The sequence below is a fragment of the Mesoplodon bidens genome, assembly GCF_964165515.1.
Source record: "Mesoplodon bidens genome assembly, chromosome: X".
Classification (NCBI taxonomy): Eukaryota; Metazoa; Chordata; class Mammalia; order Artiodactyla; family Ziphiidae; genus Mesoplodon; species Mesoplodon bidens.
In genome coordinates this window covers 28,332,167-28,355,809 of record NC_138163.1, presented here as the reverse complement: position 1 = coordinate 28,355,809, position 23,643 = coordinate 28,332,167, and the positions used below count along the sequence as shown (strand labels likewise).

General features: G+C 38.8%; 4 protein-coding genes and 2 pseudogenes across 6 annotated transcripts in view; 1 reads left to right on the top strand and 5 right to left on the bottom strand.

Annotated features, from left to right (window-relative positions):
- RBMX2 (RNA binding motif protein X-linked 2) overlaps window positions 1–22,191 on the top strand; it is a 39,993-nt gene extending 17,802 nt beyond the window's left edge. Inside the window, exon 7 of the mRNA XM_081222417.1 lies at window positions 22,147–22,191. The gene's annotated coding sequence lies outside the window, so the exon portion shown is untranslated. The remainder of the gene's footprint in view (window positions 1–22,146) is intronic.
- LOC308609304 (fibrous sheath-interacting protein 2-like) lies at window positions 843–12,208 on the bottom strand (the record flags this gene model as incomplete). The annotated part of the gene is given in 14 exon segments (XM_081222996.1): window positions 843–4,576; window positions 4,580–4,620; window positions 4,623–4,914; window positions 4,916–5,515; window positions 5,519–5,951; window positions 5,953–6,049; window positions 6,052–6,087; window positions 6,090–6,397; window positions 6,604–6,938; window positions 7,161–7,217; window positions 7,221–9,413; window positions 9,415–9,747; window positions 9,750–11,081; window positions 12,155–12,208. Coding segments are annotated over 14 exon segments (7,053 nt in total). The 3' UTR covers window positions 843–3,634.
- On the bottom strand, window positions 12,502–14,356 carry LOC308609303 (fibrous sheath-interacting protein 2-like; annotated as a pseudogene). Its single transcript has one exon. The product of its transcript is annotated as a fibrous sheath-interacting protein 2-like (transcript).
- On the bottom strand, window positions 14,584–16,834 carry LOC308609302 (fibrous sheath-interacting protein 2-like; the record flags this gene model as incomplete). The annotated part of the gene is given in 4 exon segments (XM_081222995.1): window positions 14,584–16,075; window positions 16,077–16,380; window positions 16,383–16,459; window positions 16,818–16,834. Coding segments are annotated over 4 exon segments (1,890 nt in total).
- LOC308609301 (fibrous sheath-interacting protein 2-like) lies at window positions 16,916–18,965 on the bottom strand (the record flags this gene model as incomplete). Its single annotated transcript, XM_081222994.1, is given in 2 exon segments — window positions 16,916–17,869; window positions 17,871–18,965. Coding segments are annotated over 2 exon segments (2,025 nt in total). The 5' UTR covers window positions 18,942–18,965.
- Window positions 19,945–21,974, bottom strand: LOC308609300 (fibrous sheath-interacting protein 2-like; annotated as a pseudogene). Its single transcript has 2 exons — window positions 20,252–21,974; window positions 19,945–20,025 (listed from the first exon to the last, which is right to left on the bottom strand). The product of its transcript is annotated as a fibrous sheath-interacting protein 2-like (transcript).
- Window positions 22,192–23,643: the final 1,452 nt, after the last annotated feature.

Below are 23,643 nucleotides of genomic sequence, written 5' to 3'. Positions count from 1 at the left end.
CAGTATAACCGTAGGAACCTCAAGGATCTATGATTAAAACTAAGGTAGCAGATAGCAAATTTACCCCCAAATAAGGGGGAAAATAGTTCAGGTTTTCAGATTAATAATGCAGTACTGGAATGTGCTGGTAGTTTAAACAAAATAAGAACAATGAAGAAATTAATAAGGAAAAAGCCAAAATCTGCAGAGGGAAAGATAAAGGCTTGACTGGAGAGATCTCCTCTGAAAAAGCAAGACAAAGACTTAGTTACAGGATTGAGACGTGTACCGCAAAGCCACATTCTGAAAATGTTGAGGGGAAAAATGAAGCTTTGTTTTTGCAATTTGTGGGTCTTGTTAAAAATGCAGATGCCTGGACACGATTTCCCTGAGATACTGACTGTGCAGGTCTGGAGAAGGGCCAGGATTCTGCAAATAAGCATCCTGGGTGATGCTGGTGCAAGCAGTCTCTGAATGACACTTTGAGACACTGCCCCTAGTTTGCAGTCACTAATAGATTCTGCATATTGTTCAAGATTGGCACTGGCTAGAATAACAGCACACACAAAGTTCATCCCTAGGGGCACAATGAACCCTTTGGCTAACAAGTCATATTCCTTTCAAAGCAAAGCTGCTGAAAAGAGAAATCAAGTAGTAGGTGTGGCATTCTTAGTGTATTGGAAGTAGGAGTTAGATACGTCAAAATGGAGCCAGGTTGGTGAGACCAGCTCTCCTTCAAGACACCCTGATGTTGCTCAGATCAGCTTGTGGGCAGCATAGTGGAGTTCTCCTGGTTGGCACTGGTCACTCTGAAGAGAGAGACATGTCTGGGGTGTTTATGGCAAAAGTGGATGGGCCGGGGCCTCCCTGGTGGCGCAGTGGTTGAGAGTCCGCCTGCCGATGCAGGGGATACGGGTTCGTGCCCCGGTCTGGGAGGATCCCATATGCCGCGGAGCGGCTGGGCCCGTGAGCCATGGCCGCTGGGCCTGCGCATCCGGAGCCTGTGCTCCGCAACGGGAGAGGCCACAACAGTGAGAGGCCCGCATACCGCAAAAAGAAAAAAAAAAAAAAAAAAAAAAAAAAAAAAGTGGATGGGCCGTGATGCATGCCAAGTGCTATAGAATAACACTTCTCACCATGAACTGATTTAGATTCCCAATAAAACCCTATCTGTAAAAAATACACCATAAGCTATAATGGGCATGTGTTGGTCCAGAAGTCCCCCCTTTTTTGTGGGTTTTCATAGACAGGCATCATTGTAATTTCTAATAAATTATCCTCTATGGGGCTTTTACTACTTTGAGCATCTTAGCACAAGGTGTCCATTTCTGCATTTCTTCCTCCAAAAGCCCTTATCAGAGCAAAAATATGTTATTTGAATTTATAACTGCTTCCCAGCGAGTTCCTGTAATATGCAGAATGCAGGGGTTGGGAGGAGGTGTCTCTGTCAAACTAAAGGCACAGAAGAATGATTTTACTCTTTGATTGGACATGCTAGTTAGAAACCTAGATGGGATCTTTTCTACTTGCCACTGAACTCTGCAGGCTGTCCTTGGTCACTGCTCAACTCTGAGATGCAATTCTGAGATGTAGTTTATCACCCTCTATCAATGCGAAAGTGCCCTGGCCAGCCTATATTCTTCAAAACATGGCACTTCACGTACAACATATTTATCATTTTATAATAAAGCTCTCAATTATGTCATTTTGAATACAGGAGTTTTGATCAGATCTTTATGATTCCTTCTGCTAACTTTGGGGTTTTTTTGTTCTTCTTTCTCTAATTGCTTTAGGTGTAAGTTTAGGTTGTTTATTTGAGATGTTTCTTGATTCTTGAGGTAGGATTGTATTGCTATAAACTTCCCTGTTAGAACTGCTTTTGCTGCATCCTATAGGTTTTGGGTCATCGTGTTTTCACTGTCATTTGTTTCTAGGTATTTTCTGATTTACTCTGATTTCTTCAGTGATCTCTTGGTTATTTAGTAGTGTATTGTTTAGCCTCCATGTATTTGTATTTTTTACAGATTTTTTCCTGTAATTGATATCTAGTCTTATAGCGTGGTCGGAAAAGATGCTTGACACGATTTCAAATTTCTTAAATTTACCAAGGGTTGATTTGTGACCCAAGATTTGATCTATCCTGGAGAATGTTCCATGAGCACTTGAGAAGAAAGTGTATTCTGTTGTTTTTGGGTGGAATGTCCTATGAGTATCAATTAAGTCCATCTTGTTTAATGTATCATTTAAAGCTTGTGTTTCCTTATTTATTTTCATTTTGGATGATCTGTCCATTGGTGAAAGTGGCGTGTTAAAGTCCCCTACTATGATTGTGTTCCTGTTGATTTCCCCTTTTATGGCTGTTAGCATTTGCCTTTTGTATTGAGGTGCTCCTACGTTGGGTTTATAAATATTTCCAATTGTTACATCTTCTTCTTGGATTGATCCCTTGATCATTATGTAGTGTCCTTCTTTGCCTCTTGTAATAGTCTTTATTTTAAAGTCTATTTTGTCTGATATGAGAATTGCTACTCCAGCTTTCTTTTGATTTCCATTTGCATGGAATATCTTTTTCCATCCCCTCACTTTCAGTCTGTATGTGTCCCTAGGTCTGAAGTGGGTCTCTTGTAGACAGCATATATATGGGTCGTGTTTTTGTATCCATTCAGCCAGTCTGTGTCTTTTGGTTGGAGCATTTAATCCATTCACGTTTAAGGCAATTATAGATATGTATGTTCCTCTTACTATTTTCTTAATTGTTTTGGATTTCTTATTGTAAATCTTTTCCTTCTGTTGTGTTTCCTGCCTAGAGGAGTTCCTTTAGCATTTGTTTTAAAGCTGGTTTGGTGGTGCTGAATTCTCTTAGCTTTTGCTTGTCTGTAAAGGTTTTAATTTCTCCGTCGAATCTGAATGAGATCCTTGCCGGGTAGAGTAATCTTGCTTTTAGGTTTTTCCATTTCATCACTTTCAATACAAACATACACTGTTAAAGAGATGATTAAATCCTAGTAGCATGGGCTGTAGTCCACATATAGATGTGATAAACCCTTATTTCCTAGATATTTCCCACAGGAGCCTGGTAATTGTAAGCTCATAATTATAGTCACACCACATACTTTCCACCAAAATTATTAATGAAATATTATTAGTGTTTCAGAAAAAGCAAACTAGTTGGCTCATGTTAACTAGTTAACTGACCCAGTACTCCCCCAGTGTAGATCAGCCTACTGGAAGGCTCAATATTAACTTTAGGTTTGACAGGAAAATTCATCAATTCAATGAACAAAGTCTCTTTTTAAATACTATCTAATTTGAATTTAAAAAAATCAATCCAACCTTCTGATATTTCTGTTATTTTATTATTACTCTTTATGTCCTCGCAAATGGAGTCTTGAGATCTATATTCCTGCAAAATATTGCATATAGGGGAGTGAACAATCTTATTGACCAACATTGTATTGATTGATGGTATTTTAGCCATAAAAGGTGCCTGATCTGAAGAAGGTATTTTAGTTGCAGGTGCCGTGTCATGCATGGGTGTTATACTATCCATAATTGTCTTTTTCTTGGGAGGTCTTTTTTCCACAGACAGTTCTTTTTGCCTGAGAGGTACTTTATGAACTGATGAAATGTTATCTTCAGATGGTAGGAACCTACTTCATTGATCTGGGTTTAATACTTTAATTTGAGCATCTGAAAACTCCTTTAACAGGGAATCAATCAGTTTCATAGCCGTGTCATAGAGCTCAGCTTGATTTACACCTTTGCTTACATTTTGACATGCATCATCTGTATCCGAAAAAATCAATTTGTTAACTATTTCAGAGATAACATCTTCTAAAAAGTTAGCAGGGAAAATCCCGGGCTTATTTTCTGGTGGGTTCTGAGGATTGTCCTGTTGACTAGGTGTACTTTTAATCTCTTTATCTTTACTTTTCTCATTCTCTTCCTCTTTTGCAGGAGCATTCTGTTTAGCTGAATTCATTGAAGCAGGTTTTGCAAAATCCTTGCCATCCACTTGAGTTACATATGCTGCTTTATCACCTAGAGGATTTGGGGATTTTGAGTCATCCACTGGTCCTTGGAAAGAAGATATTTCTAAAACATTTCTGTAAATGATTCCACTGACATTTTGGGCATGTTTAGAATGCAAGATCTGTTTGTCATCTGTAACTGTGTAAGCTGGAGAATCTCGTCTCTTCTTTTGGATCTCTCTGTATCTCGCCTTAGATTTCAGAGATGGTAATTCAAAAGGTCTATCCCCTTTTCCTAATGAACTTTCTTTTTTCTTGTCACTCTTCTTTTTATCATCTATTTTAAAATCTGGTTCCAGGACAACCTTGTTTTTTGTATCATCGATAGCTGGTGAAAGATTTTGGTATACCTCATCACCTCGCCCTTTCTCATCTTTTCTAGCCAAATGGTCTTTCTTCTTGATTTCATTCTTTGTAAGCGCTGTACCCAAATCTGGCCCCTGAGTATCTTTACTTTTCACACTGGTTGTTGTTGAAGTGAGTTTTGATACCTTCTCATTATCTTTTCCAGTTAAACTTTCCTTTTTCTTTTCATCCTCTTTCTTTTTCTTTGGCACACCTCCAACTCACCCTGATGCTAGGGTAGTTACTTCGCTCTTCATAATGCTAATATATTGGTACATACTGGCTTCTGGATGCTGCCTGTTTTCATTGATGTCTTCTCCTTTTTGAAGTTCTCTTTTCCATTAAGTGCTCTTCCATCTATTTCCAAAGTGTCCATTTTGTCTTTCAGGTCTGAGGTTAGAGGACTAAGTGTAGATAATTGTTCTAGTGAAGAAACTGGGTTCTCCTTCAAGCTTCTCTTTATCTTTGTAAAGGTTTTATATGGTAGGTGTTGAACTCTTTGGATGATGCTATCCACATCTAGAAATGAAAAGAAGGTGGAAGACCAGCTTCCCGAAAAAAAGTGGTTGAATCTGGAAAGCAGAGATTGCCTTCTTGGCCAAAACAGCAATCATCTCTATAACAATGTTACTTCTATCATGTTTCTGAACATTTTTAGATCCATATATGTCTATGACCTCATCATACACAGAATCAGATACTTTATCGACTTGTCTCTTTATTGGTGGAAATGAAAACATTTTTTCAGCATTTGCTAGAACTTTAATTTCACTTTTCCTAAATTCCCCTATCAGGGCATTTGCAAATTTTATAGCTAGGCCCATGATACCTCTTTCTGATATCTCTTTGTCCTTAGGATTTTCAGCAATACTTGGTAGAGTATAAAATTTGCGAACAAGGTCAATTACAACATCTTCCAAAAATGCAGCAGAGTATACAGAAACCTGTGGGAAGGACTGTATTTTTTCTTTCATGGGATTCAAGAGTTCAGTGACATGGTCATTTTGGGGTAAGTCACTGGGAAATGATTCTTCCTCACATAAAAATGGCTGCAGATGGTGGTCCACAATTACCTTCATAATGAAACCAGCTATTCTCCCGAGAAATGAGCCTCCTCTTTTGCATGTATCTTTCTGTACTTCATCTTCAAACTTAATTTTTTAAATAATATTGTTACATATGGAGTCAACGAAGTTATCGATTACCCCTAATTGCCAACTCTCCACATGCTCCTCTGCCTTGGCAAGTCTAATCTCATGTTCAGAAATTTCTGTTATGATATCATCAGTTAGTTTTGAAGCACTGTTCACAAACTCATAATCTGGTGGCACCTCTTCCTCATTTGGTTCTGTTTCAGTCTCAGATGAAGGGAACATATGTGCTAGAAGCTCGTAAATCATATCTTCTAAAAGAGAACGAGGCAATACAGTGATGCATGATGGCAAGTCATGGCTATCATCATTGATGGTGTCAAGTACATTTCTGATGATGTTCTCCTCTTGGAGGGAGGAATAGGAAGAAGTTGCTAATTCTTCTGTAACTAGTGACTCTACCTGATAATCATAAATTTCTCCTAACAGCAAATAATACATTTTTCCCCAAATTGACAGCATCATTTTGTATAGCTCTATAAACATGAACCAGAGATTGATAATCATATAATATTTTTTCATAAATAATGTTGACAGTTTTTTAACCATTTCTTTATATCCTTCTGAAAAATACAGATTTCATCCAAGTGATCTGCAACTAAAATTTGTGATGTGGTGAACTCCAGCACAATAGATTTTACTAATCTTGTAACAATATCAGTAACATTGGCTTTTGCTTTACATGGGTTTTCGGCAGCCAGGACATTATGTGAGAATACATAAAGGATTTTGCATAAAATCTCAGAAATTACTTCCTCCAAAAAGACGGCCGAATTCACAATGAAAGATAATTCTCTTTGTTTAGGATCTATTGCTCTCTGTTGATAAGTTTGATCCACTGTACCTGAAGGAAGAGTTTTATCTCCAGATAAGAATGACTCAAGATGGGGGCTTCCCTGGTGGCGCAGTGGTTGAGAGTCCGCCTGCCGATGCAGGGGACACGGGTTCGTGCCTCGGTCCAGGAAGATCCCACATGCCGCAGAGTGGCTGGGCCAGTGAGCCATGGCTGCTGGGCCTGCACTTCCGGAGCCTGTGCTCCGCAACGGGAGAGGCCACAACAGTGAGAGGCCCGCGTACGGCAAAAAAAAAAGAATGACTCAAGATGATGGTTAAATATTTCCCTCTTAATATAACTTGCTATTTTTGTAACAGGTATATTACTTATGCCTTTCTTATCTTTTGAAAGAGACTGGTATAGATTTGAATGAGAAATGTCATTATAAATGGCATCAACCATAGCCTGGATATCTTTTTCTGAAATCACATTTTGTTTTTCACTTCCATCTTTAATAATGCATATTGCATGTTTAGAAATTATTGACATGATTTCATCGATCATTCTCACAGCTGTGTCGCTGAAGTGTGACTGAGAAAGGTATGGGTCTTCTGCACTGCAGTTCAATGGACATATCTGAGATAAAACCCGAGTGATTGGGTTTCCCTGGTGGCGCAGTGGTTGGGAGTCTGCCTGCTGATGCGGGGGACGCGGGTTCGTGTCCCAGTCCAGGAGGATCCCACATGCCGCGGAGCGGCTGGGCCCGTGAGCCATGGCCGCTGAGCCTGCGTATCCGGAGCCTGTGCTCTGCAATGGGAGAGGCCACAGCAGTGAGAGGCCCACGTACCGCAGAAAAAAACCCAAAAAAACCCGAGTGACTATTTTTTCCAAATCTGTATATGATAATATGGTGGTATGTATTGTACAAGTCTGTCTTCAGAGTCTTGATTTACTGATCGCATAATGAACTCTCTTTATCAAAACATCAGCATTGAGTTTTGAATATGATTTAAAAGGCAGCTTTGCTATGAAATGTGGAGGAATTCGGAAATCAAAAACTTCAGCCAGGATAATTTTAGTTACCCTCTCAGCCAGTGTCTTGGTGTGACCGAGAAGGCCTTTATTAGGTTCCAGTTCACATGCTTGTAAAACTTTGCTATATGCCGTGTCAATAATTTTTATCACTATGTCTCTATCTACTAGGGGCAAGCACAGTTGTTTCTTAGCATTTTCTAGGATGCTAACTTGAACTTTTGAGAATTCTTCCATTATCAAATATATGAGTTTTTCAGCTGTTTCCAACAGTTCTTTTTCTGAATCTCTTAGTGATTTTGTTTGCACAATACCTAATACCCTGTGGAATATTTTGCTTAAAACCCCAGAGATCACATCTTCCAAAAAGGCTGAGGAGTAACCACTGGCAAAAAAACATTGCCTTCTTCTCATACTATCAAAGTATGCATATGATGAGGGAAATGACAACTTTCCATACACAAATGGATGAAGATGTTGTTGACAGATAATTTTAATGATAAAACCTGCTACTCTATCAATAAGAATATTGTCACTGCTTGTGTTATTGTGCTCAACTGCTTCTTGAGACCCAGAGTTTTGCAAGATATTTCTGAATGTGGAATCAACGAGACGCTGAGCATCATCCTCTGAATAAACAGATTCGGTTTCATCTTCATCTTTTGAAAATCGAATTTCATGTTGGGAAATTTTCATCCTAGTATCACTGATTAACTTTGAAGAGATTTCACTGCGATTAATTCCTGATCTATCTTTTGGAGTTTCACTGTATAGAACCATGTTAGATGAAGAAGGAAAGATTCTAGGTAATAATACTCTGATTATGTCTTCTAAAAATGTGTATGGCAGCAAGGTGTTATATGGAGATAAATGCTGGCTTGGCTGTGTAGGTTCAGTGATGCCACTAAAGATGTTCTGAATAATGTTTTCTGCTGTTAAAGTAGCATTGGAAGAAGCCGACAAATCCCCAGAAAACAGTGGGTGAAAAAGATAATCAGAAATACCTGCTATGATTAAATTGGTAATGTTTTCCGTAAAAATATCACTGTCTTTGAGTTCTTTATTATCAGCCTCAGGGGCCAGCCCATGCTGTTTCAGAACATTTTCATAAACTGGATTGACAAGTTCATCCACAGTGTCTGTATCTACAGTGGGGAATGGCTGCTCTTGGTCTTCATGAAGAATGCAGATTTTAGCTTTGTTAAAATGGTTGTTTATTGAGTTTACTATTTTTTGTTGCACTTTATCCAAATCACACTCAGTGTTATATTTTGGATCGAAGAGCTTTGAAAGTAGTCTGGCAACAATTTCTTCTACAAATGCATTAGGATAAAAGTCCATACCTAGTGATGATGGCTTCTGGGGTCTGTGTGACCCTGTGACTTCACTGAGAACCTCTTTAACCATATTTGATATTTCATCCAATGGAGTCGTTGAATGAGGTAAGCCCTCTTCACACAAAAAGGGTTGAAGATGATTTTCAATAATCTCTTGAATAATAAGACTGGCCATTTGGTCCACAATTATTGGTCTTTGGCTTTCTATACTTTTCTGTATTGACGCAAGCAAGCCAGACATCTGCAAAATATTATTATAAACAGACTCCACCATATTTTGAAGGTTGTTTTCTGTATATAGATATTGACAGTCGTATTTAGTGAGCCAAATCTTATGCTTTGAAATGGCTAACAAAACCTTATTTATTATATAGGTGGCCATCTCATTAAAATCTGAAGTCATTAAGTATTTCTTTCCCAAGCATGAAGCTTCGCTGGGTGGAGGAATGAGCTGAGATAATAGTCTTCTGATGACATCTTCTAAAAATGCGTGTGTTAGGATGGTAGTATAGCCTGTTGAATGTTGACCTTGGTAATTAAGTTCACTCAGGTTGTTTTGAAGTTTCTGTAGTATATTTTCAGCTTTGAGAGGGTAATATGAATTAGGCATGAGCTTTCCAACAAAGCACAATGGGAGTTGGTAGTCTATACTCTCTTTCAATATGCCATTAGCTATCTGTTCTGCTATTGACGTGGCAGCATGTGCCAGATGATTGCCACAGGTAACTTGAAATGCATAGTCCCACAATACATCATTATAAACAAGAGTCAACAATCTTACTAACAGTTTCTTTATAGATTGGTGGAAAACATATCCTTTCTTCAACATCCTGTAAAACAGTGACTTGAGCATTATTAAACTCATTCACCACAGAGTTGACATCTAATATATTCATCTCGTTGAGCTGGGCTTCAGTGATATTTACATTTTTGCCCTGCACTGAGGTGGTGACATTAAGAAAAATGTCTGCAATTATTTCCTCCAGAAATGTGGCAGAGTATACTCCTGTGTTTATGCCTCCTGGATATTGCATGTTAAGAAAGTCTGTTGCATTCAATTCCTTTTTACCTGGTCTTCGAAGAGGAGGTAGAGAGGGAATTTTCCTGAAAATTGCTTATGAAATGGGGTTTGCATTTTGGAATGAATCACCCTACGATTATTCAATGGTCCTGTCAGAGGCTTGCTGTCATAACTCATGAATCTCTCAGAGTCTTTACCCTGTCCTGATTCTTTTAATTCTGGCCTTTTTGCTTTTGGGAAACTAGGTCTCTCTCTTGTCCTATATGCTAAATGCTTGTTTGTAAGTGGTAGACTTCTGGGAGGTTGACCGCATGACAATTTTTCCATTAAGGATTTTACCAAGCTATGGGAAATAATACTAAGCATAGATTCTTGATCTATTTCCACCAGATTTTCCAAAAGGTCTAATATGTCATATCCTTCAACTGGTAAGCCATAGTCCATTGTTCCCCTGCAATAATCCTCTACATTTTGAAGTATGTTGAACAGTTGACATTCTGTTGATATTTCATCAGAAAGGGGACCATCTGTAAGGAAGTTGTTGGTTGTGCATTCTTCCAAGAGTATTCTAATAAGTTTCTCACACACAACATTCAGAAGAAAAGCTGATTTGGGGGAGAGCCCTAGGTTATTTCTAGGAATTCTATGACTTTGCTGGTTATTTGAAGATAGGAACATTTCTCTTGGTATTTTACCAGAATCTGTATCCCAATTTGGGCATTCATCTGGCAAAAACAAATTGAAAACAATATTGAAAATTTTGTTGACTACTTCTTTGAATTCATGAGTTCTTAGGCTGCCAACCAGAATGTCTAACTTACATGCTAGAGAATTTAGTTTATTTTTCTGTGCTAGTTGATTAATTTGGTGAGTAGGAGCTGATTTCCAACCTCTGGCACCTATCTGTCTTTTCATAGTTTTGGTTTTGTTGCAAATGGGCAAACTATGACTTTTAGGTGTGGACGGTGATTTGTTTCTTCCTTTGCTATCAAGGTGATGATTTATTCCTATTTCTTTGGACAGAACATGGGTTACTCCTATTAAGAGATCCTGAAAGAGATCGCTGAAGTCAGCCACAGCTGGTTTTGGGCAATAAATGTATTTTGCTTTTACAGAAACCACTTGTGTAACATCTGCCTTTAAAATGTCACTATTTAAAAGGCTTCGAATAATGATTTCAGAAATGCTTAAAGCAAGTCCTCTGATAGAAATTGACCGACTCTCAAACACTTGGGAATGAACTAAAATAACCTTGCTAAAAGTTGCATCTTGGTTTTCCAGTGATTTCTGTATTGTTCCACCATCTTTGGTGCAATCAGAAATGCTTGAAATTATATAGGAAATAACCAATTCAGTGAGACGTTCACAAAGTTGATTAAGTGAAGAATCACTGTTTATGCTTCTTAGAGGCTGTTTTTTTTTTTTTTTTTTTTGTGGAACGCGGGCCTCTCACTGTTGTGGCCTCTCCCGTTGTGGAGCACAGGCTCCGGATGCGCAGGCTCAGCGGCCATGGCTCACGGGCCCAGCCACTCCGTGGTATGTGGGATCCTCCCAGACCGGGACACGAACCCGCGCCCCCTGCATCGACAGGCGGACACTCAACCACTGCGCCACCAGGGAAGCCCTTAGAGGCTGTTTTGATTCGTATTTTTTGCTTAACATCATGGAAATAATAGACACTTTTTCATCAAGAGGACCTTGAAACAGAAAACATTGGTATTATTAACATGCATTAAGGAAAAATGTTGACCATTCAAAATACTGGCAATATTTTACATATGAATTTCACTTTGGGTGTACCTCACTCAAAAAATAGGAAAATCTAGTCAAGAAAGGAGCTGGGTTTTCTTCAAATCTCTATTTCCCACCTGTGGAATCTTTACTTCTGCTGGGAAGCCCATTTAGAATTCAAATCGCTAATTGCTGGTTTCTTCCTTGGATAGCTATGTTGCTTTAAGAAGCTGAAATCCTGGGGCAGAGAAATGACTTCTAGCTTTTAGTGTTACAAGGCCCTAGAGTGATTCCAGTGATATCTAGAGATCTCATATAATTCTTGAAAACATTTTTGGCTATTCAGCTAATTATCCCATTTGGGACTAAATAGTATATAATAAATAGAACAGAATGAAACTGCTGATGTTTGACATATAAAAATGGCTATTTCATATGGTTCAACCTAATATATGCATGTAAGCATTCATAGAAAGGGAGTGCAAATATCATACTCGTAAGCATGGGTTTACAGTATTATACCTAAAAAGGATTTAGGTCAGAACACTGGAACATGAACAGAACAAGAAGTTTAATGCCACTGTTCTTACAAGCTATCATCAATAATTGTAAAGACTTTTAACTGTATACCTCAAAAAGAAGTTGGATCATTACAGTCAATTAACTATTCATGAGGTCTGACTATAATGTAAGAAGTCTTTTTTTAAAGAACTTAAAAAAAAACCCTCTTGGAACTTCTGTTTGGGAATTGCCTTTAGAGCAGTTGTATGTCCCAAGCAAAACATCATTTCATAGCCATACCTCATGCCCAACCAAAATATCCCACCTTAAATTATGCCCATTTAATCTCATCTGTAGATAGGGAAAACTGAAAAACACTCCTCCATATAAAAATTATGTAAATGGGTAACATTTTTTCTTTTAGCATACTGACCAGTTGAAAAACACACAAGTAAATAAACAGCCAACCCAAATCTAAGGCTATTTTCAGAGAAGCAGTGAATGTAGCTTCTTGCATGTGAGGGTTAAAAATAAAACTCTTAAAATTATCAATGAGTTTTTTTCCCTAAAATGATGCCAACTCTTTATAAGTCAGTCCTCACTCGCCTCTAGTTTCAAAGTTCTTGAAATGTGTGACCACAGATATAGTAACATATCTTGCTACTAGGTGGATTTCATGTGGTCCCAGTTCCTGATCTGCAAAAGCAATGACCTCAGCCTCTTTGAGAGTTGCTATTTTCTCTAACTTTGGGTACTTATTTTTTCACTTTTCCAGTAACGTGGAATCTTCTCCACTTGCCACAAATCTTTTGTTTTCTTCTTCAATTCCATAGCTGTTTCTTTTTCCCCATATTTTAAGCAAGCTTTTCTCATCCTTTTGTTCTTCACACAGAGAAAGGTGTTTCCTTTGATACAAAAAATGGCTTCATACTTTCCATACTTTCGTTAGTGTGTGGGGTTTGACTTGAAAGGCCATAACTCAACAGCATGGTATTGACAATATTTTCTGCAGCTAAACATATTTTGAGTGGAGAAATGGTTGTCTGTATTTGGTTTGGATTAACAACTGGTTTGGGGGGATCGTAGTGAAGCACTCTTTGATTTTCACCTTCTTCCATTTCTCTGAAGGACATGGGGTGCTCTAGTGCTGCTTGTGCAGAGTCACTAGATTTCTGAGATGGTTTTTGTAAGACAGTGCCTTCGAGGAGAGAGCAGTATCCTTTCACAGCTTGATCAAAATGGCTGAAGACTTGAGCTTCACTTCTAGAAGATGATGGTTTAAGGTCTGATTCGAGCCCTTCCATTGGCTCTGTGGTTTTAGTTGAATTTCCTGCAGAGTATCTGACATCTGAAGGTATATTTGAGGAAGTCTTGTCCTTTATTTTCATATCTTTCTCTGAATAAGACAAAGCAGGGATTTGTGGAGGATCATCCCGGAAGCTAATTCCCTTTGACTTTGAAGTGGACATTCCCATTCCAGTTGCAAATCCGGACCAATTAGCAGTGCAGGCATTTTTAGCTCCTTGGAGCAGATTTTCCTTTGGGTGGCTTTTGCTCATCAGCTCATAGAAATAAGTGCACTGGTCCATCAGTGTGCTGATGAGCTGACTTGCTACAATGTTTTCTTCAAACATGCTAATTGAAGATGGTTCCTCATGGCATTTTTCTTTGTCTAGTTTGTTCTTAATTATACTAAGCATGCCATTGACAGTATTAACAGTATAAGTAAGCAGTTCTGAGTGGAATGAGTAAAGCTGTTGAAGGGTATTCTGTATGTTTTCCTGGGAAATCATACTACTTGATTTAGATTCATCAGGAAATTTATTCAGTGTTTGTAACTTGGGCAATATTGTTTTCATTAATGGTTTCCTTTGCACAGCAAAAAAGTTTTCAATAGGTGTTCTCACAATTTTAGAAAAAGCATATGTAGAGACATGTTTAAACTGTAGGTCTACAAATGACTCAGGTGTTCAGAACCCCTTCCAAGATCTCTTGAGCAATTTGGTGGCCAGAGCTCCCCAGTTTTCTGTCTTTCAACTTTGTGTTATAAGTTGGTACATAATTGAGATTGTTTGTTCTCAAGGAACTATGTTTACTTGTAGCAGCAGTTTCTTTCTTGCTTTCTAGTGTTTATTTACTATCTGTTGTGAACATCTGAGTCAAGAAGCACAACTCTAATTTTTCGAATAGTTTTTCAACAATTTCCTGGCCAAATGTATTAATTTGTGTTTGGGAATCCTCAACTCTAGAAGCAGCTCTTTTAAAATTATGGTGCCTGCTTTCACAAGGCTCAAGAACTGACAAACTTAAAAGTGAAACAGATTGTTCTAATTCTTTTGTTTTCATTGAAATTTCATTCAAAGCAGCCTCAGCTATCGTCGATAGCTTATTTTTTTCGTTATCCATGTCACTTGGTTCTGTTTGCTATTTATCAAAAATTTATTTAAAAATATTTTCTTGGGCCTCCCTGGTGGCGCAGTGGTTGAGAGTCCGCCTGCCGATGCAGGGGATACGGGTTCGTGCCCCGGTCTGGGAGGATCCCATATGCCGCGGAGCGGCTGGGCCCGTGAGCCATGGCCACTGAGCCTGCGCGTCCGGAGCCTGTGCTCCGCAACGGGAGAGGCCACAACAGTGAGAGGCCCGCGTACCGCAAAAAGAAAAAAAAAAAAAAATATTTTCTTTAGGAAATATTTTTTTCTAGTTGTGAAGGAACATTCTCCGAAGAGAAATGGGCTTCTGGATTTGCAAAAGAGATTGTACTAAAATATCCCTGTGAAAGTTTGAGATCATCTGAGTATGAGCCTTTTATTGGATGGGCCAAATTATTCTTCATACCGTATAATCCTTGCAAAACTGCATCAACTATTTCACTTGCTATCTCAATTTGATCAGAAGGTAAAGTGTTTGCATTTACCATTGCTCTATTTTGCCTCACCTCTTGAAATTCATTCACAGTTGTTTCCAGAATATTACTTACTATATCCCTGGAATGTATTTTTAGCTCCACAGTGGGGAATTTTGCTCTCACTGAGGGATTTTTGGCATCCCCTATGGATAGCAGGCCTGGTAGCCCAATGGAAGTTTTGGACTGGTTGCCTCTTAGAGTCTTCTCTCTAAGACCTAACTTGGTTTTGCTTTTGGCTTTAGCTCCACCAGGTCCTAGCTGTGGTTTTGTTCCAAATTTAGCCAAAGAGGTAACTTTTGATTTTGTTTTAAAATTTGTTTTAAAATTTGCCTTAGGGCTGCCCTTGGGGCTAGCTTTAGAACTGCGTGGCCTCAGATATCGAATTTCATCAGATTGACCTTTAAGGGATGAACTCTCTTCTAGATTCAGCAAAGCAAAATCTGTGATCTTTTTGAGAACCTTTTGGACCAATTGTTCACCCAGTTGCAATGGAGAAAATTGCAATAAAATGTTTTCCAATGAAGTGACACTTCCAATACCTGTGTAAGGATAAACTTGTGGTATCACAGGTTCAGGGGGAACACTTCTTTTTTCTGCTTGTTTCAATTCTCTAGAGCACGATGGATTCATCAGCAGTTCATCATTGCCAGATGCTTCCAATTCTCCCCTGGTCTCACTGTTTTCATATAAAGATGTCATAATTATTGAGAACATTTTTCTGAAAACACTTTCAACTATGTCATTTGCGACACTGTTTATATGTGACTGGAAGGCTTTTTTTTGTGCTGATGTTTTAATTTTAGAATCAGATGTAAAGTGGGGGAGTTCATTAAATGGAGGCCAATGGTCTGTATCTTCCATTACCCTTTGATATACCTTCTTTAAAATATCCTTAACTACACTTAACAAAGAAGTTATTTTTTCCTGTCCAGATTCTCCATTTCTAAATATTTCTTCCAAAGTCCTTCTCTGGTTTTCTGCTTCTGATATAATTTGGTTTTGATCTGAGCATTTTGAAAAGAGAGGCAGTTGAGTGTTGTCTTCCATTTTTCTTTGACCAGGCAATATTTCATTTTGTACAGTTAGTTGTGTAAAAAGACCAGGGTCCTGCTTTGAGTAAAAGCTACTTGCCTTTAAAGATATTTTATCATGTAAACTGTTTAAGATGTTGTTGACAGTTTCACTTGCAATGATGTTTTCTTGGAATGAAGTATTGTTTTGATATGTATACATCTTTTGGATGTCTAGGTATATGTCATTTTTTATGTGTCAAAATGGTACTGGCGATTATGTCAGCATATTCCTTAAGACTAGCTTGTGATACACGAATTGCAGGTCCATGTTTTTCTCTGAAATTAGCAAATACGTAATTTGTGACTTGTTGACTGAGAACGGTTTTAGCTGTTGATATTTTCAGGATATTCATATCTAATGGCATTTGGTTTGATTCAAGAAATACGCTGTCATCTTGTTTACAATTTGTAAATTCTGATCCAACATACGGTTTTTCTCTAGTCTCCGTATCAGGAATAAGTAGCAAATCTATTCTTTCTGTGGCAAAAGTTTTAATCTATTCAAAATAGTTTTAGTAATGCAATGAGCATTTTCCTCACATGGCTCAGGAGCAGATTTCTTGGCATCTTGTTTCTTTCTTTTTTTTAAAAAAAAATTATTTTATTATTATTTTTTGGCTGTGTTGGGTCTTCACTGATGCACGCAGGCTTTCTCTAGTTGTGGCGAGCGGGGGCTGCTCTTCCGTGCAGTGTGTGAGCTTCTCATTGCGGTGGCTTCTCTTGTTGCGGAGCACAGGCTCTAGGTGCCCGGGCTTTGGTAGTTGTGGCACGCAGGCTCTAGAGCGCAAGCTCAGTAGTTGTGGCGCACGGGCTTAGTTCCTCTGCGGCATGTGGGATCTTCCCCGACCGGGGCTCGAACCCGTGTCCCCTGCATTGGCAGGCGGATTCTTAACCACTGCGCCACCAGGGAAGTCCGGCATCTTGTTTCTTAAGTACAGCTGTCTGATTATCATCAGAATAAGCTGATTTCAGCTGTACATCTCTTTCCTTTCTTGCAAATGGAAATCTCTCCCTTTTCCTTTCATTCATTGAGTCTATAACAGGAGATTGTTGACCTCTGCTATGGGAAATGCGTCAGAAAATATCAGAGGAAGTCTTGGAGAAATAGAATCCTTTGCATTTACTGCAAGCATGATAGCAGAAGTGAGATTTTGAAGAACAATATCCACCATACCGTTGGAAATCATAGCAACATACTCCTTAGGAACTAAAAGCCTAAGAATAGCCTTATTTGCATACTCAGGGTCCCTTTCAGAGTTTGTTTTTAAATGTCTCCCACTTACATTACATTTAAGAGTGGATACAGCAAGTGGGAGATTATTCTCATCTATTGTTTCCTCACAGATGTCAATTAAGATACCTTCAATGGTATCTAGTATTTGAAATTGAAGTTTTTCTCGATAATCACTTTTATTGAACAGCTTTTCAACAATATCTTCTGGCCGACCTGGATCAGTCTCTCTGTCAAATATATTCTTTTCATATTTGCCTTTAGTAGGCACAATATCTGACATTGTGTTAACAACCTGACTTGGAATACTTTCAGAAGCCACAACATTATGAGTTAAGAATGGACGTTTTATTTCTTTATCTAACTTACGTTTGATTCCTTGTAAAATTTGTCTAGCCACTTCTGTTGCATATATATTTAATTTAGAGTCACTCAGTTGACATATTGAGGTGGTCTTCCCTGATTTATTATGATCCACTGAGCAACAAGAAAATTGGTCATCAGAATATGAATCTTTGGTTGATAAGCATGGTTGGCTTGAAGCAGTCTCATCCTGCTGTAAAGGTAAAGCCATTGGAACGGTGAAATTGATAAGAGGACAAAAGAGGGCTTTTACTTTGGTACTAGCAAATGTTTCTAAATTTGTTAATACTGACTGTATAATATCTTCAACTACATTTATTTTGGTCAGTTTACCAATATTGAATGTGGACTGAAGTGTACATGGATTTCTGTCCAGTATGGTAGAATAAATGGGACTTTCCTCTACTGGTATGTTCAGTAAAAGAGATATTTGCTGGAAAGGTGATAGTATTATACCTATTTTCATTTTCATTTCTATCTATCATAGCAGCAGAATAAAGTTTTTGAAATATGGTTCTAACAACATTATCTGCAACAATGGTTACATCCGCTTCAGACACTAAAGGGCCTATTGTTTTATCCAGGGGTTTAACAGATGTTTGAGCAAGTGGCTCATCACCAGCATGAGGAATGTCACATAAATGGGACTGGAGAAGAGGAAGCACATTTGGTTGATCAATTAAATCATTCTGAAAAATTTCATTCAAAATATTTCTTATAATGGGCACGACTGGGGACGTTTGTAGCTCTTTGAGTTCTACTTCAAATTTTTTTAATGTTCTTTCGAGTTCCCGTTGCTTAAGAGAATCTGATTTAGTTTCTTCTTCTGTTGGTCTTTCCTCTTCAGTACTTTCTTTCTCTGTTTCTGCAGGGTCTTCTAGATATGACTCTGGGTCAGCTCCTCCAGGAAGAAAATTTCCATAGTTTGGCCTGTATCTATAATTTTCAATGCCTCTCTCTTCTGGTTCAGTTTCATTAAACATATCTGGAGAAATTGCATCCAAAATGAAATTGACTAAATTCTTAAGCGTTTGTTTCTCTTGTAGTGGCTTGCTTATACCTGTTTCCAAATCTGGCAAGCTCACGTTTAATTCAGTTTGAATAGCTTTCAAAATAGTACCTGACACTTTCTTTGCATGCATGTATAAAGTCGACTGTGATCGTTTTTCACGTGTGTTAGCACAAATGTTGGTATTTTCACTTTCCCAGTATGTCCTGCTGTTCTTTTTATTTCCACTGATTATAGCGTCCAGAGTTTCTAAATTTCCATTGGCAAACCCTTCCAATTTAGCAAAAACCATTTTAGGGATATCTGAAGCCATGATTTTCAGTTTATTTAGATGCTTTTCTTTTGTGGTTCCTGTTTTGGGGGCAGTAGTTTTTCCCTTTTTGTTAGTCACCTCTTGGCTACCTGGCCAGGTCACATTGGGCACCATGCTGGAGATTATGTCAGAGCCTCTGCTCATTTCCTCAAGAAGCAAAGCAAATGACAGACTGTCAGTGTCAATATACTCTGAGATAGCTTTAAATTCTGAATTTTTGAAAATGCAATCTATCTCAACAGCACATAATTTTGAAACAATACCTTCTAGAATTGTATGAGAAATTAGCTTAATATTGGACTGCAGTGTACTGGTTGTTCTCAAATTCTCATTGATCCCCTCTGTATTTTGCTCATCAGGTAGGGGAGAATGTGGATGGTCTCCTATGAGCTTGCATAACATGTCATATAAGGTATCTCCAATTCTGTCTAACACTTGCAATCTAGTACATTGGTGAACTTCCTCCTGCATGTGCTGGCAATGAGAAAGCAAAAGTTTTTGTTGATCAGTGCCACCAGTTCCATATGAGATTTTAGACCTTAGTTTATCTGAAGGGAGTAAAATATTGCTTTTATCTGTGTTTCCACTTAACACCTCACAAATGCAAGTTGCTAATGAACTTGTCATAATGTCATTACTTAGCTTTGTGACAACAGAGTCTAATTTATTTTCGGTGTCAGTGAAAAATCCTCTATCTCTAAAATTCTTGGGAGGGCTACTCTTCCTAAGATTTAGATTTTTCTTATTATATTGTAGTTCTTCCTGGACAGCATCCAAAACAATTTTTATCACTTTAATTGTATAAACACTAAGGTGAGATCGAGACAAAGATTTCTTGTCAGGCACAGGCTTTGAATGGGCAGCATGGCTTTCTGGTTTGAAGCAGTTTTGTAATTTTGGACAAACAAATGAGTTCAACTTCTTAAAAACTGTGTTAATGATCTTATCATTAATGTGATCTACAGGTTCAGATGTCGAGCCACTTGCTCCAGGTTCTAACTAGGTATGTTTTGTAGAGTCTACACCAAGTGCAGATAAAAATTTCTTCCTTTTACTATCAAACCATGTTGCTAATGGCTCTTTATTTGGTATGTCAGCATTATCTAGAGAAGTTTGATGTACTGATGAAGAATGTCCGATAATGTGACTAGAAGCCATTCACATGTATTTTTAATACAGCATCTACAATATCTTGAGCTACCATATGGATTTCTGACACAGAGAACATCTGGTCCATCCATTCTTTTTTTTTTTTTTTTTTTTGCGGTAGGCGGGCCTCTCACTGTTGTGGCCTCTCCCCTTGCAGAGCACAGGCTCCGGACGCGCAGGCTCAGCAGCCATGGCTCACGGGCCTAGCCGCTCCGCGGCATGTGGGATCCTCCCAGACCGGGGCACGAACCCGTGTCCCCTGCATCGGCAGGCGGACTCTCAACCACTGCGCCACCAGGGAAGCCCTGGTCCATCCATTCTTGATGTGACAGATCTTGTGGTTTTCCTGAGGTAAGAAGTGAAGCCTCTCTACCATTTTTACAATCTAAGTGTTCAGAGAGCCCAGAAGATATATCTTTGAGCATCTGTGCTAAAATACTTCTAACTATATTTTCTGAAGCTTTTTGTATTTGATACGTTTCATCTTGGCTGAAAAGTAAAATGTCTTTATTCACACCAGGCTTGTCCTTAAAAAGGTCCTTATTATTAAAAGTTGGAAGGTCAGTATTTAATCCCTGATCGTGAAATGCTACTTTGTCTTGATAAGCAGGCTTTGTAGTTAAGTTCATATTGCTTTTGTATTTAAAACCAGCATTTTCCTTTGTTAACCAGTGATCAGGAACCTGTTCTTGTAATTTTGCTTTTTCATCTTTGATAGATGAAATCAATACATTTTCTACAGTTTTGTCTATTTCTTCGTTTTCATCTTCAGAATAAAGGACCATGCCAGGAACATTAATAGGTGGAAATAGGCACGAGCATTAGTTACTCTAGTGCTGGTGAGTCTGTTCTCTTCTTCAGTGCCAGAAGGACTGCTCATTCTGGAGTGTCTACTCTTTTGGACATCTGTTTTCAGTGGTGTCTGATGTAGCTGAGCCAAGATATCATCAAGTATCAAGTAGGATGATCACTGTTTCTTCAGTTGCAATGAGCCTTTCATTATTAAGTCCAATTTGTATATAGCCTAGTATAGTGCTGATTGCTTCCTCTATATAACCAACCAGAGAGGACTGGGAAAAAATATTTGACACTAAATTTTGTATTTTTTCCTTGCCAATCAAGTTGGCAGCATCAGGTTCAACACTGGATTTCCTTTTGCTGGCTCTTTGAAGGAATGTATATATTGGATCTTCCCTGTGTTGCTGATAAGCCAGTTCAGTTGTGATTCCAAGATGAACAAGTTCACTTTGCTTAGAAGATGCAAGAGCCGTCAGCTTTTTTAAAATCACATGAACCATTTTCTCTGCAATATCATTCATGTTTTCCAAAGCATAGGGCAGTGAAGCTTTTGAAGTTTTTTCTTTTGGAGAAATGAAATGTTCTCCACTGACTAAGTTTGATTTAAAGTGAACGGATACATTTTCTTGTGAAAATTCCTCGGTACATTTTTTCTCAACTGCAGACTGTAGCTTCTCAAGCACATTTTCCATAATTTCAGCAGCTGCTGAGGAAATATCAACACTGGAGAGCAAGTCTCCTTTGTCAGTGTCAGTTTGGTCAACTAAAGCTTCGGCTGTAACAAAGGAAAGGGTGGGGATAGTCTGGGTTAATTCAGACACCATTTCATGAAAAATGTTTTCTAAAATCAACTCAGTTTCCTTTTTTAGGTGATATTTAAAGTTAACTAAAACATCATTTAACTCCTGCATCTCATTTACAGCTTTTGCTTTTTCAGCAGGAGACAGTGGGCGTTCTAAGCCATCTGTTTCAGTGGTAGCATCTTTTTTTTTTTTTTTTTTTTTTTTTTTTTGCGTTATGCGGGCCTCTCACTGTTGTGGCCTCTTCTGTTGCAGAGCACAGGCTCCGGACGTGCAGGCTCAGCGGCCATGGCTCACGGGCCCAGCCGCTCCGCGGCATGTGGGATCCTCCTGGACTGGGACACGAACCCGCGTCCCCCGCATCGGCAGGCCAACTCTCAACCACTGCGCCACCAGGGAAGCCCAGTGGTAGCATCTTTACATTTCCTTGTGCCTGTTTCAATCAGTGCAACAAGGTGACTATTGGATTTACAGATTTTAAGCTTGGGGGGGGGGTTCAAATTTCTCATTATATTTAGGTTCGGGGGTTTTAGGTTTCTTTTCTGAGTGTTCTTTCCTGTGATGTGTTCTTTCTACATCTGTTCTTTCTTTATGGGCAGAAGATGATTTTGACGGTGCCACTGGTTGCCCTATTGACTTGTCAGCTGCCTCTGCACAGGGCTCTGCCTGAACCATCTTACTTGTTTCATATAGAAATGTTTCACGGCATGTGCTACAGCAACTCTCACTATCAGAAGAGAGGGTAGAGTCATCAGGCATTGGGTATGTAATATTTCGCGACCTTTCTTCATATTTTGTGATGGCTGGATATAATACACTGGTCACTGCAGCCACAACGCAGGTCATTATATTTTGAATTATACTGTTCAGTTCTTCAGAAGTTATCTGGAAAGGAGGTGAGCGGGGATACAAGGGAAATCACATATGAATTTACTCTATTTAAGGACAGGGACTAACCTTTAATTCCTTTTATCAAACAATGCATAGCTACAATCCAGCCACAGTGTATAGAGAGAACATAGGAAATCTATTTAGAACACCAGATTAGTTTCAAGTTGGTTTATTCACTGTGGCTGTGATCTATTTTTTGAATAAGATTTTCTTTGATTCAAAATCCCTTGGACCCTATACTTGTGCTCCTAAGTGTATAGTTATACCACCACCTAGATTGTCTAATTGTTGAATATATTGTGTACTGTTAAATACATTGCACCCTTAAAGCTGTCTGTCCATTTTATCTTTGTTTCAAAAATCTGAACATATGGCTAGCATATACTTGAGCTCACTGTTGGTGAAATTTAAATGTTAATAAAATAGTACACCCATTAAAATAAAATAAAGCAGAAAAAAACCTCCAAATCTCTTGGAACTATAAAAGTTTATTGCTGGGCTTCCCTGGTGGCGCAGTGGTTGAGAGTCCGCCTGCCAATGCAGGGGACATGGGTTCGTGCCCCGGTCTGGGAAGATCCCACATGCCACAGAGCGGCTGGGCCCGTGAGCCATGGCCGCTGGGCCTGCGCGTCCGGAGCCTGTGCTCTGCAACGAGAGAGGCCACAACAGTGAGAGGCCCGCTTACCGCAAAAAAGGAAAAAAAAAAAAGTTTATTGCTGAGGATAAATGGCTTCCTGGTTAAAAAAAAAACAGCCAAGTGGGTGTCTAGGCTCATAGAAAACAAATGCCCTGGCAAGAAGTAAGACTGTGTTTATGACCCAAGCAATATTTCTTAAAAATACAAACCAGGTTACCTCTAACAAACTATTTCATGAAACAAATTTGCAGTTCAAACATTTATGTGCCTTTGTGGATATAGCCTCCTTTTACTTAGGCATCCATTTAGCTAGGAGATGAGGGTAAAAAATCAAGCCCCATAGTGGAGGGATCAGCCTGTGGGTTCTGTGGCTGGCCTGTTGCTGCCTTCCTCTGTCAATTGACTGTGTTGGTATATGCAAATGACTACAGCTAGTTGTTAAAGTTTAATCAGTGGGCAACGGTTATCACTGATGATTTAAGGGAAATGAACAGGCTTAGGTCCAACAGAAGATTATCAGTGCAAACTGTCTTGGATTGGGAGGCAGAGGACAGCTCAAGAAATAAAGAAA